General features: G+C 31.4%; 1 protein-coding gene across 1 annotated transcript in view; it reads left to right on the top strand.

Annotated features, from left to right (window-relative positions):
* Window positions 1-433: 433 nt before the first annotated feature.
* Window positions 434-14,713, top strand: part of LOC115891946 — a gene marked incomplete at its 3' end in the record, with an annotated part of 189,922 nt that continues 175,642 nt past the window's right edge. The window contains 2 exon segments of the mRNA XM_030912557.1: window positions 434-492; window positions 1,384-1,516. Coding sequence (XP_030768417.1) covers window positions 434-492; window positions 1,384-1,516 — 192 coding nt within the window.

Raw genomic sequence — 14,713 nt, 5'->3', positions numbered from 1 at the left:
AGAAAATCAAAAAAACTTATTACACATTCTTATAACGACTTTACCACAGGCTATCTGATAGTATTTTTAGATTTTCAAATTATCTGATAATATGTGAGATACATAGGCTAACTTATTTTTTTTAAATACGGACCTGCATTTTTTTCAGATTTTGAAAGAATTCGGTCTCCTAGGTTCAATGATAAGCCACACTTAATATTTTTTTTCGTTTTAGGCATTTAAACACAATTTATTTAAATTAATTTCAAGTCCGGCTCTGTTTTTTTAATATTCAATCTATTCATCGTTACAATATTGTGTGATGAACTTTAAAAGTTAACAATGACGTGGGGTAAAACATCGAATACGGAAAATTAAATACAATAAATTAAGAAAAAATAATATGAAATATAATATAAACAATCAAATCGTTTCCTCGGAAGATGCATTGGAAATGGTGGAACAGTCGAACAGTGTAATGGCCAGCGAGATTCCTGGACCTGTCGCCAAGGGGCGGGGGGCATTACTTGACGTCATTTGTAAAAGTGAAATCAATACATCTCAACATTTACAATAAAGAGTACAAAATGCATTCGGAAGTATAAGAAGAAGATCTGTTCAATGAGCTATAAATAAAATTGAACGAAAAATAAATTTGTGCAATAGGGAGGGTGGTAACCCTTTCGAACATGTAGAGCATTAGAAACTAGTTTGTAAAAGTTGATTTATTTATAATAACTACGATATTAATCATAATAATTATGCATATTATTAGATCGTACATTGAGATTTCAAATTAACAATAAAAAAAGTTAAAAATATTATCTTTAAATTGCTGACCTGGATATTGTCTATATACATACTTTATTTGGCTCGATTTTCCTTATTCAATGTTAATTAGCGCTCATCAATATTGTTGCGATGAATTTAATCAGGTTAAATAATTTAAAAAAGCACAATCTTCGATACTTCGACGTTTTTTTTTCGTTGGAAGGTTCTCCAGAACGATTAACTAGAAAGATGGAGTACATAAAAGAATTTCCCTAAATATTCTATTCGGACTATTTGTTATGAATTCTAAATTAATTGGGTTACTTAAATTTGTATTTATACAAATTAAACATTATTATTGAAGGTATTGCATAATATAATGCATAGTATAAAATGTACTAAAACAATAAAAATCCCGAAGCATGTCGACCTTGAACTAAGGATTAATTTTATTACAGCTTATAAACTTCACAGAAATTTTATTTAGACAGTACAATTAAAACTACTACTTTTACTTGTTAGTAAATAATGTTCACGAGATCGTAGGCTATAATGATCGCGTGCTGTATGAACAATTAATTGTTTTATTTATAAAAAGCACGTTAATACTAAGAGAAATACATATTTATATAGATTTTTTATCGTTCCAGACGAAAACGAGTGCAAATACAGACCCTGCGACGTATTTGCTCATTGTACTAACACCCTAGGGAGCTTTTCGTGTACCTGCTTTCCTGGATACCATGGAGACGGATTTCACTGCGAGGTAAGTCTTTCATAAAATATATTAAATATATTTAAAACTCTAATTATTAACGAAAGGGATAAGAAAGAAACGTATGACGATGATAAGTTCACTAAATAAGCATCTCTTATTTTAATGAGAAAAGTGCTTATTTTAATGAGAAAAATCTTTTACAATACTTTGAAAAAACTGGAAAAAATATCATCTAACTTTGTTTGATCCAAGAATTTGGTCCATTTAAAGATTGATGTCAATAATTTTTTATAAATTTTAATATATTTGAGGAATCCTTTTCTTTCTTGAATTGGAGAATTGCGATAAAAGTAGTTCCTAAATGTATCAATGTGTTTTCAATAAATATTTTAGAAAATTTCAAAAACATTGAAATTAAAGAAAAAATATCAAAATTTTACATTATTAAGTAATCTCTGGAATCCTTACCTTAGTCAATGATCATTTTTATAAGTAATTTTATGTAAAAAATAGTTCAAGTTTATTGTCACTATTCTGAAATTTAACCAAGTATTATTAATTACATAAATTAGAAATTTGCTAAAAAAGGGTGCCGCTTGTTTTGAGAATATCTAAATCACATCATCAGGTCACGACACCTTGAGTCAAGTAAGGAGGAAAGAGTATCATATATCTATAATTTCCCCCCTTTTACTAACTTTTAAAGGTTGTGACTTGTGAGCGTCTTTAACTCCAATTTAAAATAGTTATTTACAGTACAATTGTGTTTATGAACATGATTACAACGAGTGTGAACGATTAGAACGACGAGGTCGTAGACCGAGTCGTTCTAATCACACGAGTGTTGTAATCATGTTTAAACACACGTGTCATGTACAACGTTTTATCTACAACCGAAAAATAAGAAAATGCTGTTTTAATTTTCGTTTATTAGTCGCCCACCTTTAACACCTTTAACTATGACATTTGTCACATTTTTTTAATTATAATTTTTTTTTCTGAAAAGTCAGTTTGCCCGGTCAAGTAACGCGGGCACTTTTTGCCCAGAAAAATAATTTTAAAAATTAGAATTGTTTTAGAGAAGTGTAAAAAATGTGTTATTAATATTTATAATAATTAATAGTAGGAATTTGTATCAAAAATTAATATATTTAGATGTTCGTAGTTGTTTTTCATTATTATATAAACTAGATGTGTTATAGATTCATAACACTACTAGTTGTGTTATGAATCTCATAACGTAACTGAAATATTAAAAATATAGTGATGTAAAAACGTTATAACTAAACGGTTGTAGATAAAGTATTTAACATGATTGCCATTATTCGTTCAACAAACGTTTTTTGTATAATTATTAGAATTATATGTGGATGCCATAATTTGAGTTTATGGCAAATTCGATATTTTTATATTTAAATTGTTTCTTTGTGAATATTTTCAAAGATATTGTTCCGCTCTTCTATAATACTAAAAATAATCTATTTAGCACCGTTATAATTCGGATTCGGATAATGTTTAAAATTACTTTACGCAAGTACAGTATTACTACTACAAGTATTTTTCTCTTGCAGTAAAAATTAGTCTCTTACTCAGTTTAAACATTACACTTATTTTTATACGAAAATTATTATACACTATAATATGTTATTTTGTTATTGTAGATGGTTATGGCCTTATTGAAAAATTATGCCGCTTTTTGCATTTCTTAACTCCCCTGTATATATTTATATACAAGTCACTTAATTTTGATTATTTAATTTATTTGTAGATTTCTCAAATATAGAGACTTTTATTACAATAATTTAAAAAAATAAATAACTTTTTTTGACTTTTGTAAGTATTCATAATTCTTGGACACATTGTATAAAATTTACTCGTAATACATTGAAGTAATATATTGCCAGTACTGGCTTTTCTGGTCAGATATAACAAGCAAATGTACCAAAGTGTTAGTTCTCTCTGCAGACATATAGACATTACCGTTAATCGACACTTCGTTACACCTGATATAATATGCATGCCCGTTGTGTATATACTACAAACATCGCATTTAATCAAGCATTAATGACATACATCGGAATTGCGAATTAAGTAGCCATGTTTCTGTAAATCAAATTGAAAAATAAATATCGGGAAGCAGGAAAGCTTAATTCAGAACCTTGACAGTAGGTAGTTTAATAAATTAGTAGTTTCAATCAGCGTAGAAGTTTGTTCCTCTAATTTCAATGTAAGCATTCAAAACGTCAAAATTAGCGGTAATACTTTCCAATTAGTAGAAAAAGTTAACAAATTTTTAACATTTTCCACTAATTATACTTCAAAATTTGCAAGTAATGTTATTTTGGCCATTGATCACCCGTCAAGAGAAATTGTGGTTAGAAAAAAAAGTTGATTGTTTCATAAGCTGGGGTTTGAACCCCATTATGGCAAATAAAAAATGGGTTTGTGTTCATCCTATAATATTTCTGGGAACGTTAACAATTCTTATAAAAGGAGAATAACAAGTTACATTAATTATCTATTAATTTGCACATCGAATTGAGCACATAAATCTGAAAGTAGATATATTGAATTGATTCTATACAAATGCCAATAGGTTAATGCCCCTGCAACGGTATTAACATTTAAAAGATTTGTTTTCAATAAAAGTAAATAAATTTGTATAGTGAATAGAGTGATTAATTTACAATTTAAATTAATGATCTGTATAAATTAAATTGTTTTAAATAAAATTACTGAAAAACCAACATGAGGTTGTAAGGAGACCTCTTTGACTCTTAGAGTATTAGTGTTAGTTAGGATTAGTCTAGGAATACTGTTAGTCGCCCCAAGTTTTTTGTTAATTCAAAATTGGGCTGTATGGCACTTATCAATGATTACTTATTATAAAAAAATGTGTATCAATTTTGAATGATTTTTTTTCTTCTTGTGGCCGACCGTAGCTACAGCAGTAGTGGGGAGCAAAAGAGCGGAGCGAGAGGTACTGGGTTCGATCCCCAGCCAGTACTGTCGCTTTATTTATTTAAATAAATATATTAAATATATTTATTTATCTAAATAGAGCGACCAGCGAACCGCCACCTCAAGGAAGGCAACCCAACCTTCAAATAGTGCCGTTCGGATTCGGCGATAAACTGTAGGTCTCGTGTACTTGTGAAACACTGATGACACACACCACAAGTACATGCGAGAGTATAGACGCTCTGTATAGAGTATGGCTCTGTATAGAGTATGGCACTGTAAAAACGATTTTCTTGAAATCATGGAAATGAAATATAAAATTTTTAATAATTTAATTTACAACTTAAATTTACTGCATTTCAGAGTTGAGTGATGAGGACAACCACTTCAAAGTACATATTATTATATTAGGTATTAATAAATAATTATTAACTTTTTGGAGAATCTTGTGTGTGTGGGGGCAGGTCAAGAGTTGTTTTATATATTAGGTTCGAAGCTAAATCTATTTTAAGATATAACCTATACGGCATATTTTTCAACTATAACTTGATTATATTAACTATATTAAATATTATTCTGTTCTATTATAATAATAATAAATGGCTTTATTGGACGTATTAAACAAAATAAATAGTTATCAATTTTGAACCTAAATAGTTATTCCTCGGGTTATCCTTATATCAATTCTGCAGTATCTATATACTATCAATAAGAGAATTTCCATAACAAAAGTATTTTATTTTTTCTGTTTTATAAACAGTTCCTAATGCAGTGCTTCATCATCCTTAGCCTACTCAACCACTTCCAATTATGGTGTAGCATCCCTCACATATTTAGATGCTCTGTAGGCTGTACTACTTTGATGATTGTTGTTTACTCGTTGTTGTCTATTGTTGGCTATGCGGGGCCCAAGTTATCCCTACTAATTTCCTAATGTCATGGTCCCATCTCAGGTTTGGTCTTCTTCTAGGTCTCTTGGCTAGTTCTTGACTAGTTTGGTCTTCTTCTAGGTACCCTCGTGGGTACTATGCTGCTGTAATTTTTGTGGTCCATCTGTTCTCCGTCCTTCTTGCCAGGTGTCCTGCCCTTTGCCATTTGAAGGATTTGATTCTGTGGATGACATCTATTACCTGGATCTTTTGTCCTATCCACTCTATTCTTTTACGGTCTCTCTTGTCTTCATACTAATGCTATTAAAATTCTTTAAATTGAGGAATATTTCTTCGTCCTAGCAAAAATGTGTCAGTGAATCAAAAATGCGTTTCAGAGTATTTCTCGAACAACTAGTTTTCATCTTACATTCCAAAAATGGGGATTACAGCTGGAGATGCCTTTTGTGTTACAACAGTAAAATACAACACTAATTCACCACAATACACCAAAACACTTTATTTTTGCACTTGATGAATGGAAAATTGTTGTATGGTGTTTTATTTTGCAAAAATTGGGATATTTCTAGAACCAGAATTTTCTCCTGAACCATGAATATCTACTGAATATAAAATAAAATTGGGCGTTATATATCGGCAACACTGCCTAACCTTGTGATAATTTGTCCATATCACTTGTTAAAATAAGCATGTTCTGTGGTCAAAATTCATCCGCAACGTCAAATAATACCAAAATTTTAATTTCATATTTTTTAAAATACCTTGATAATCCGCAAATTTTATTATTAAAAACTACTAATTGAAACTGGTCTATTTTGTCGGTATTTTTCTTTTCTTTTGCTTTCGATGCGTAGTTTTCGTCAAAGGATCCGAATTTTGTTTCGAAATAAGTATATACTGAAGAGGTTTTTAATCAGATTCTAATCTAATGGCATTTTAAAAATAACTATTTTATTTTTTCGTTTTCTGTATCATGCTTAGTGAAATAACAATCCATTTTCAGAAATAAATCCATCACCAAGATTATTTGCAAAGACAGATATTTTTTTCTTAATCTGTTAAAATATTGAAGAATCTAACCTAACAGAACTGTGCTGTGTCGCTGGAAACACCCTAACGAACGGACGAAAGCTGCATTTAATTCAAACAGCTGCCAATTATCAATTTTGTACAACTCTCGTTGGTTCTTTTGGGTGTAGCCATCGACACAACATATTTCTTAAACGAAGCTTTATTTCCTGTACTTTGGACGTAGCTATGACCAAAGATAATTTCCTGCTAATCTGTTGACATGTCGAACATTACACCGACACCACGGGTCGCCTTGCGCCGGTCTGGCTAGAGGAAGTTTTGTGAACTTGACAGCGCGAAGGCAATCTGCAGGAATCTCAGTCACGACCTTTCGCTCTCGGTCTGGCCGCCCTCGAACCTCTAGCAGGAACGCGCCATGTAGAGTGTCGACCCGGGGCAAAAATTCGAATTTACAGGATTTCACGAATTCAATTACTGTGTCCGCGAGCGGCGGCCGGCTGTATAAATTTCGGACGTAAGTTGTAGGGAAATGAGAGAGGTGCAGACGCAATTCAAAGTCGGATGGACGGCTAGAAATTAGTTTTATTTCTTCGAAATCAGAAGGTAGACCTGATATTTTGGCGTTTAATTTAATTGGAGTACATGAAGGAAAATTAATAAGATACACGATATGATCCTGAGAGCTTGTTCCTGAGAACTTGGGTCCAGCGGCATTTTTCCCGAAGAGCGGATACCGAGTATCGGAAAAAGCTTGCTGTCTCTCTTTCATGCTGGAAACTTGTCTCCTTTTGTGGGGCGAAGCTATCCGCTAAGGAGGTATAACCATCCTTAGCCTACTCATCCACTCCCAATTATGATGTACCTAGCATCCCTCACATATTTAGATACTCTGTAGGTTGTACTACTTTGCTACCACTGCTAATTTCGTAATGTCATGGTCCCATCTGAAGTTTGGTCTTCTTCTAGGTCTCTTTATTCCTCGTGGGTACTATGCTGTAATTTTTGTGGTCCATTTGTTGTCCGTCCTTCTTGCCAGGTGTCTTGCCCATTGCCACTTGACGGATTTGATTCTGTGGATGTCATCTATTACCTGAGTCTTTTGTCGTATCCACTCTATCATTTTACGGTCTTTCTTGTCTTCATACTAATGCTATTAAAATCCTTTAAATTGAGGCATATTTCCTCGTCCTAGCAAAAATGTGTTAAGACAGCGTTTCAGAGTATTTCTCGTACGAGTTTTCATCTTACATGGTCTATTTTGTCGGTATTTTTCTTTTCTTTTGTTTTCGATGTGCAGTTTTTATCAGGGATCCCAAATTTTGTTTCGAAATAAGTATATACTGAAGAGGTTTCTAATCAGATTCCATTCATAAAACCTTCATAAAAGTTTAAGTCCAAAAACAAAGACGATTATCGAGGTTGGAAACTTTCGAATTACAACAGCAAAATACCTAAATTATATCGCAAATACTGTATTTTGAATTCTGGATAGGGAATTTGGTAACCATTAGAGAACTCATCAGTACATGATTAAAACTAAGTAATTATTCCATATTTTAGCATTTAAAATAAGACCTTCCATTGGCATTGTTACCAAACTCAAAACCCAAATCAAACATCAATGAAGCGGGAAAAAATAATCCAATGCACCAATAAATTAGGAAACTAGAAGATTAAAAACAGAGATATATTGTCTTTACATTTATTTGTTTTAATAAAAATATCAAAGAGTAAAAGAATGTGACCCTTAGGTCAGTTCATATTGGCTTTCCATTTATTTCTTTTAATACCCTCATAAATAGAAATATCAAAGAGTATATGACTTGACGCTTCATTAAAGGCTGAACCCAGAACTAAAATAGATAGTACTGTAGCAAAATCATTGTGAAGAGTATATACTAAGTACGGGGTCAAAAAACTAATTACTTTAAGCATTGAAAGGCTCAATATAATTACAGATTCTTTTACTGGTAATTCTATAATAATGAGGCATTTGTGTTAAATAGGCTTTGCAAAATGAATTAACTATTTTATAAATAAACTACGTATAAAAAAGTTGCTTAATTTGTGTGAGCTTAAACTCCTAGAGGGAAGAAACGAACTCACGCTAAGCAAAACACCGACCTGAGGCAAAAAAATCAAATTTACCGAGTTTCATGAATTCAATTACGTTTTCTGTATAGCCGGCAGTATTAATTTCCCAGGTCGGTGTAACGTATAGGAAGAGAAGGAGCATATCAAGAAAATACAGAGAGCGAGAGAGAGAGAGAGAGAGAGAGAGAGAGAGGGAGAGAGAGAGAGAAGTAGAGATGCAGATCACTGTCATATGGACGTGTGAAATGATTTAATATATTTTCAGCACCAAGTGTTTACACCGGAAATAATGGAATTTAATTTGAGTCAGGTGAACGAATAAAACAATTTGATGACGTGTATAGCATTAATTGCGACAAATCATAAATATTCTTCTTCTTCCGGCCCCATATGCAATCTTTCACGTTGGAGATCATTTGTACACTCTCTTGAATTCACCCTTTATAGGTTTATGGTCGCTAAATCGGCCACTTTAATTTAACCAACTAATCAGTTGCGAAGGAGTGTATTATCACCCAGTTTGTTTACTATGCTATTTGCGCTTTGGCTATTTAACGTTGGCCCAAATGGCGCAAAAAGTTAACATAAGCGGTTGAATATTCGACCTGTGAGATTGGCGACACTGAGTTCGATGTGTATCATATAGGTATAATTGTCGTCTAAGCATTTTCTATGCAAATTTCATGTGATAAAAATTTAAAAATATAGAAACAAATGTATCTGTGAGGTTTATTTCTTCTTATTTAGTGCACCAAATTTACGGCTCGGATGATATTTTCTAAAATCGTCAACATATCCTGTATATTTTCGATCATTTCTCATAGGATGCAAGTTTCTCGAAAAACAAAATTTGATTTACTTGATATGGGCATATTTTTAGTAGAGATCTAACAGAGATAATCAAAATGAACTTACTCTTTTTTCTTACATTGGGTGATACATACAGTTTATACATTAGATCATTACATATTATCTATTTGCGTTAACAGTCTCTAAATCGACCACCACCCTCCCACTTCCTTATTTGTTAACTTTTTTCATAAATGTTATTAAAAAGACATCCTCCCTTTTTGCTAGTTTATATATTTTTGAAGTTCTGATCAAACAAGAAACCCCGATTTCCCGTAGTCTTGTCAGAAGTAAATCATGATTGGAATTATTGGATGTTTTTTGGTGATCAATAAAACAAATAAAGATATCCTGTCGTTGGTCATTACATTTCTGCATCAAAAGCTTTAGCAAAAAAAGACTTCTCTAGTTCCTAGTCCCTTAATAAATCCAAACTGCATCTCTCCGCTCATTTCTTCACATTTATTATAGATGCTCCGGTGAATTATATAAATATTAACGGCGTATTATGATAGAAGCTTGTGCATGACGGCTGATTTGCTATGAAAAATAATATTGATATTTTTGTTATGAAGAATAATTGGTAATTACCACATTTATTATCAGTTATGACAATTAAATCGATTGAAAAATGATGTACCTATTTGCTTATTCTTCTCAAATAATGAATTTATTATCCTTAAAAATATCCATTTTCTGTTACATAGGGACCAAAATTTATGAATTAACTCAAATAACTAACCTAAAAGAAGTAAGAAAACTTAAAAATAGTTACCTAATACTGCTAAATACTTCACTGATACTGAAGTTTTGACAGGTATGCAGAATTGTGGACCTTAGTGTATCCAAAACTCTAGGTACACTTAGAGACTTTATTCACTGAACCTAACTGATTTGCTGATTCTCCTCCCCTAAAAAAATAGATACAGAAATTATACCTAAAACGCTTTGATAATTATTTTTAAATGAATAAAATGAAGGATATCTTTAATAAAAATATAATGCAGTCCTAATGTTAATATTTTTGAATGTGAATTTACGGTATTAATACTTTCAAGAAAACTTTACTAACAGCGTTAAAACAAATAGACAAGTGTGGAATTACACTATAAAATCATACTAAATATAAAGTAAATATTCTATCTAATAAAACTATTATAAAGCAAATATAGGAAGCGAATAATGAGGGAATCCTGAGAAAGCTATATTACAAAACACTTTCTGTTACATTAAGAAGTGCGAAGAACTCATCAACGAGAGTGATTCAATACCGTAAATGCCTAAATATGGTAGAATACATATTTTATCTTTTAATTAAGCAAATAAGAGTCAAATACCAGATGGCTTAAATATTGATTATTGTATCTGATAAAGCTATGAGAAAGCCAGAACATGGAAATATTTAAACTAGAAAAAATGTAATTGGAATTCACTTAATTCATTTTGCTACTATTGTCAATATATTTAGTTTTTTTGTAGTCAAAATCTCGCGTATAATATTAAAATATTAGTATTGCTTTAGTAATACAGACGATTCACGGTATATAATAGGATTTTAGAATTTTGTTCTATGTAAGAAACTTAATCTAAGTATCTTTCTCGCTATAACTCAGTAGTCAATACAATTATTCACTACAGGCTAATGACCACAAGTGCAATATATTAATTTTAAACAACAATTTTCAACTACAAACAAATCCAAATGGTTTCCTGCATCGTTAGCTGAACGACTTAACTTGTGGCACATGAAAACTAATTGAGATAGTTCCAATTCATCGCGAAGATGCAAAAAACTTAATGTTCTACATCATCACTGTCTCATACATTCCTTCGTTTGTGCTCTTCTTCGATGTTCTACGCGAATTACAGGTGCGAGAGCGGTTAATTCCTTTTAATTATAATCGGCCTCTAGTGTTTGCAATCCAAGAGATCAGTGGCGTGGCAAGATTTTTTTCTCAGACACAGTATTGCCTACTTTTGCATATTTTTTTTAATCGAAATATTTAAAAAACAAAAATGAAATAATTATCTATACTAATATATAAAATCCTTAAGTGACTGACATACTGATTAATCACGATCCTGCTCAAACCACTCAAACGTAAGAAGCTCAATTTTGAGATACAAATTGATTCTAAGGTGTAGAGGTTCGATAAGAAGGGATTTTTCGAAATTCCAGTTCCAAGAGGGTGAAACCACCCCTCAAATAATACAATATTTTTTATTTAAAAAACGGTCAAGTTTCTGAAAAAACGCTTAAAAACATATATTTTATTTTGTTTTTTACATATTTTAAGATTTTTTAAAAATGTATACAGGGTGTAAAAATCTGGTAATCAATGACCAGAATCGCGATCCTGCTTAAAGCGCTTGACGTAAAAAGCTGATTTTTGGAAAACAGATTGACTTTAGGGTGTACAGGTTCGATAAGAAGGAACTTTTCGAAACTCGAATTCTAAGGGGGTGAAACTATCCCTCAAATATCAAAATATTTTTTATTTAAAAACCGGTGAGTTTTTCGGAAAAAAACTCTTCAACACGTATATTTTATTTTGTTGTTTTACATATTTTAAGATTTTTTATAAATTTATACAGGGTGTTTCATAAAATATGACCATTGAGTAATCACGATTTTGCTTAAACTGCTTGACGTTTAAAGCTGATTTTTGGCTAACGGATTGACTGTGGGGTGTAGAGGTTCGATAAGAAGGGGTTTCTCGAATCTCAAATTCCAAGAGGGTGAAAACGCCCCTCAAATATTACAATATTTGTTATTTAAAAAACGGTTAGTCTTTCTCGAAAACGATTGGACAAACATAATTTATTTGGTTTTTTTTTACATATTTTGAAATTTTTTTAAAAATCATACAAGGTGTTCCAAAAAGTTGGGTAATATCTTAACCACGATTCTGCTTAAACTGCTTGACGTAAAAAGCTTATTTTTGGCAAACGGATTTTTCGAAAGTCAAATTCCAACGAGATGAAACTACCCCTCAAATATTACCAAGTTATATAATAATATCGCCATATTGTTTTTTTTTCTCATGCTGACATAAATGTGAGAAAATTTTATCCAGTTTGTATGTTAATGGAAATTCTTGCTTTGCTTTATCATCACCATTACAAATGATTAATTCGACGCGAACGAAGTCGCTGGTACACGGTAGTAAATATATAAACAGTTAATAATTACATCAACAAAACTCACCTCCCTAACAAAAAGGTCTGCTTAAAGGTCATAAAAATTATTCCGCTCTCCCGTTCGAAATATTCTAACAAGGTTGCGATGAGTTTTTGCAGCGGCTATTAAGCTGCTTCGGCATGTTGTACACTTTACACTACAAGCGGTTCTAAAAAGGACAATTTTCGACTGCAAGGTCTGCTAGTAAAACATTTTAAGCTTAAAGCATTCCAACACTATTCACTTAAGCCAAAAACTCGTAATACAAAACTAATGCGTCAAAACGAATCAAAATGGCAGGAAATAAATAAATAAATTTGCTACATTTACATTACTTGACATTTTTTACAGCAGAGCTACCACCTGAATCGTCAGCGGAAAATTTAAATTACAATTAGTCAGCCCCAGCGCCGAAGATATAATAATCGCGCCCTCAATTTTGTAATTAAAATTTTATTTGGTATCGATTATACAGGGTCCTACAAATTCGAGGTACGAGCATTGGTGTCTCGGTAACCGTAATAGATACGAACACGGTTAAATTGGGGCAAAATTGCGCTTTGAGATGTTCACCAAGAAGCCATCAAAAAGGTTTTAAGAATTTCAAGGATTACTGAGTTTTTTTGAAAAAAACGAATTTTTTTGAAAATCAATTTTATTTTTTCCTGTCGTTACTTTTTAGAAAATCAAAAAACTAATTACATATTCTCATAGTCAGTTTATTAGGGCTATGTGATAGTAATTTTAGATTTTCAAAATAGCTGTTAATTTGTGAAATACAAAGGCCAACTTATTTTTTTTTAAATACGGACCTGCATTTTTTATTTCATTTTTTGAAAGAAATCGATCTCCTGAGTACAATGATATGCCATACTTTATACTTTTTTGTTTATTTTAGGTACCTTAACAACAAAACTATTTAATTATTATGTAAAATAATTTCAAGTCCGACTCTGGTTTTTTAAATTATTTAATCTGATTATATTCATCGCAACAATATTGATCAGCGTTAATTAACATTGAATAAGGAAAATCACACATAGTTTTTAAAATCGCAATTATTAATAAATTAACTTCTACAAACTTTATTGCGCAAATTTATTTTTCGTTCAATTTTATTTATAGCTCTTTGAACTTTCTTCTTATACTTCTTTGTAGTTTTTATTGTAAATGTTGAGATGTATTGATTTCACTTTTACAAATGATGTCAAGTAATGTCCCTTCCTTTGGCGGCAGGTCCAGGAACCTCGCTGGCCATTATACTGCTCTACCATTTCCAATCCATCTATCGGGGAAATGATTTGATTGTTTATATTATATTATATTTATATTATTTTTTTATTATTTTATTGTATTTGATTTTCCGTTTTCAATGTTTTACCCCACGTCATTGTTAAGTTGAAAGCTTATCAATATTGTAACGATGAATAGATTAAATATTAAAAAAAGAGGGGCGGACTTGAAATAACTTTAAATAAATTGTGTTCAAATGTCCGAAACAAAAAAATATTAAGTGTGGCATATCATATACTCAGGAGACCGAGTTCTTTCAAAACCTGAAATAAAAAATGCAGGTCCGTATTTAAAAAAATTAAGTTGGCCTCTGTATCTCACAAATTATCAGCTAATTTGAAAATCTAAAAATACTCTCAAATAACCCTAATGAAGTGGCTATAAGAATGTGCAATTAGTTTTTTGATTTTCTAAAAAGTAACGACAGGAATAAATAAAACTGATTTTCAAAAAAATCCCTTTTTTCCAAAAAACTCAGCAATCCTTGAAATTTTTAAAACTTTTTTGATGACATCTTGGTGAACATCAAAAAGCGCAACTTTGACCCAATTTAACCATGTTCGTATCTATTACGGTTACCGAGATACCAATGATCGTAGTAGCACCCTGTAGCACCCTGTATTATGTCAAAAAAAAAATTTAAGCTTGATGTAAATATGCCAAAACATATACAGGATGTTTTTTAAAATTCTTCACTTAAGCTTACTTACCGTTGAACAGGAAATAATAATAAATTATTGTTTAAAGGAAAATGTCAGTTTGTTGTGTGAACTATTATATTAACATCCAAGTTTGAAATTACATCTATAAAAAAATGTGAATTGGCAGTTCGTAAAACAATTTTGCTGGCACCTACTATTTTTGATCTAGCGTTATATTCTCTAAACCCCTTGGTTGCGCCATTGATCTACACATACATCTACCGGTCCCGCTTCTAACAACTAA

This window comes from Sitophilus oryzae, unplaced genomic scaffold, assembly GCF_002938485.1.
Source record: "Sitophilus oryzae breed Bouriz unplaced genomic scaffold, Soryzae_2.0 scaffold_1207_pilon_pilon, whole genome shotgun sequence".
Classification (NCBI taxonomy): domain Eukaryota; kingdom Metazoa; phylum Arthropoda; class Insecta; order Coleoptera; family Curculionidae; genus Sitophilus; species Sitophilus oryzae.
The sequence above is the reverse complement of the archived record's forward strand: the minus strand, read 5'-3'. Positions and strand labels throughout refer to the sequence as shown.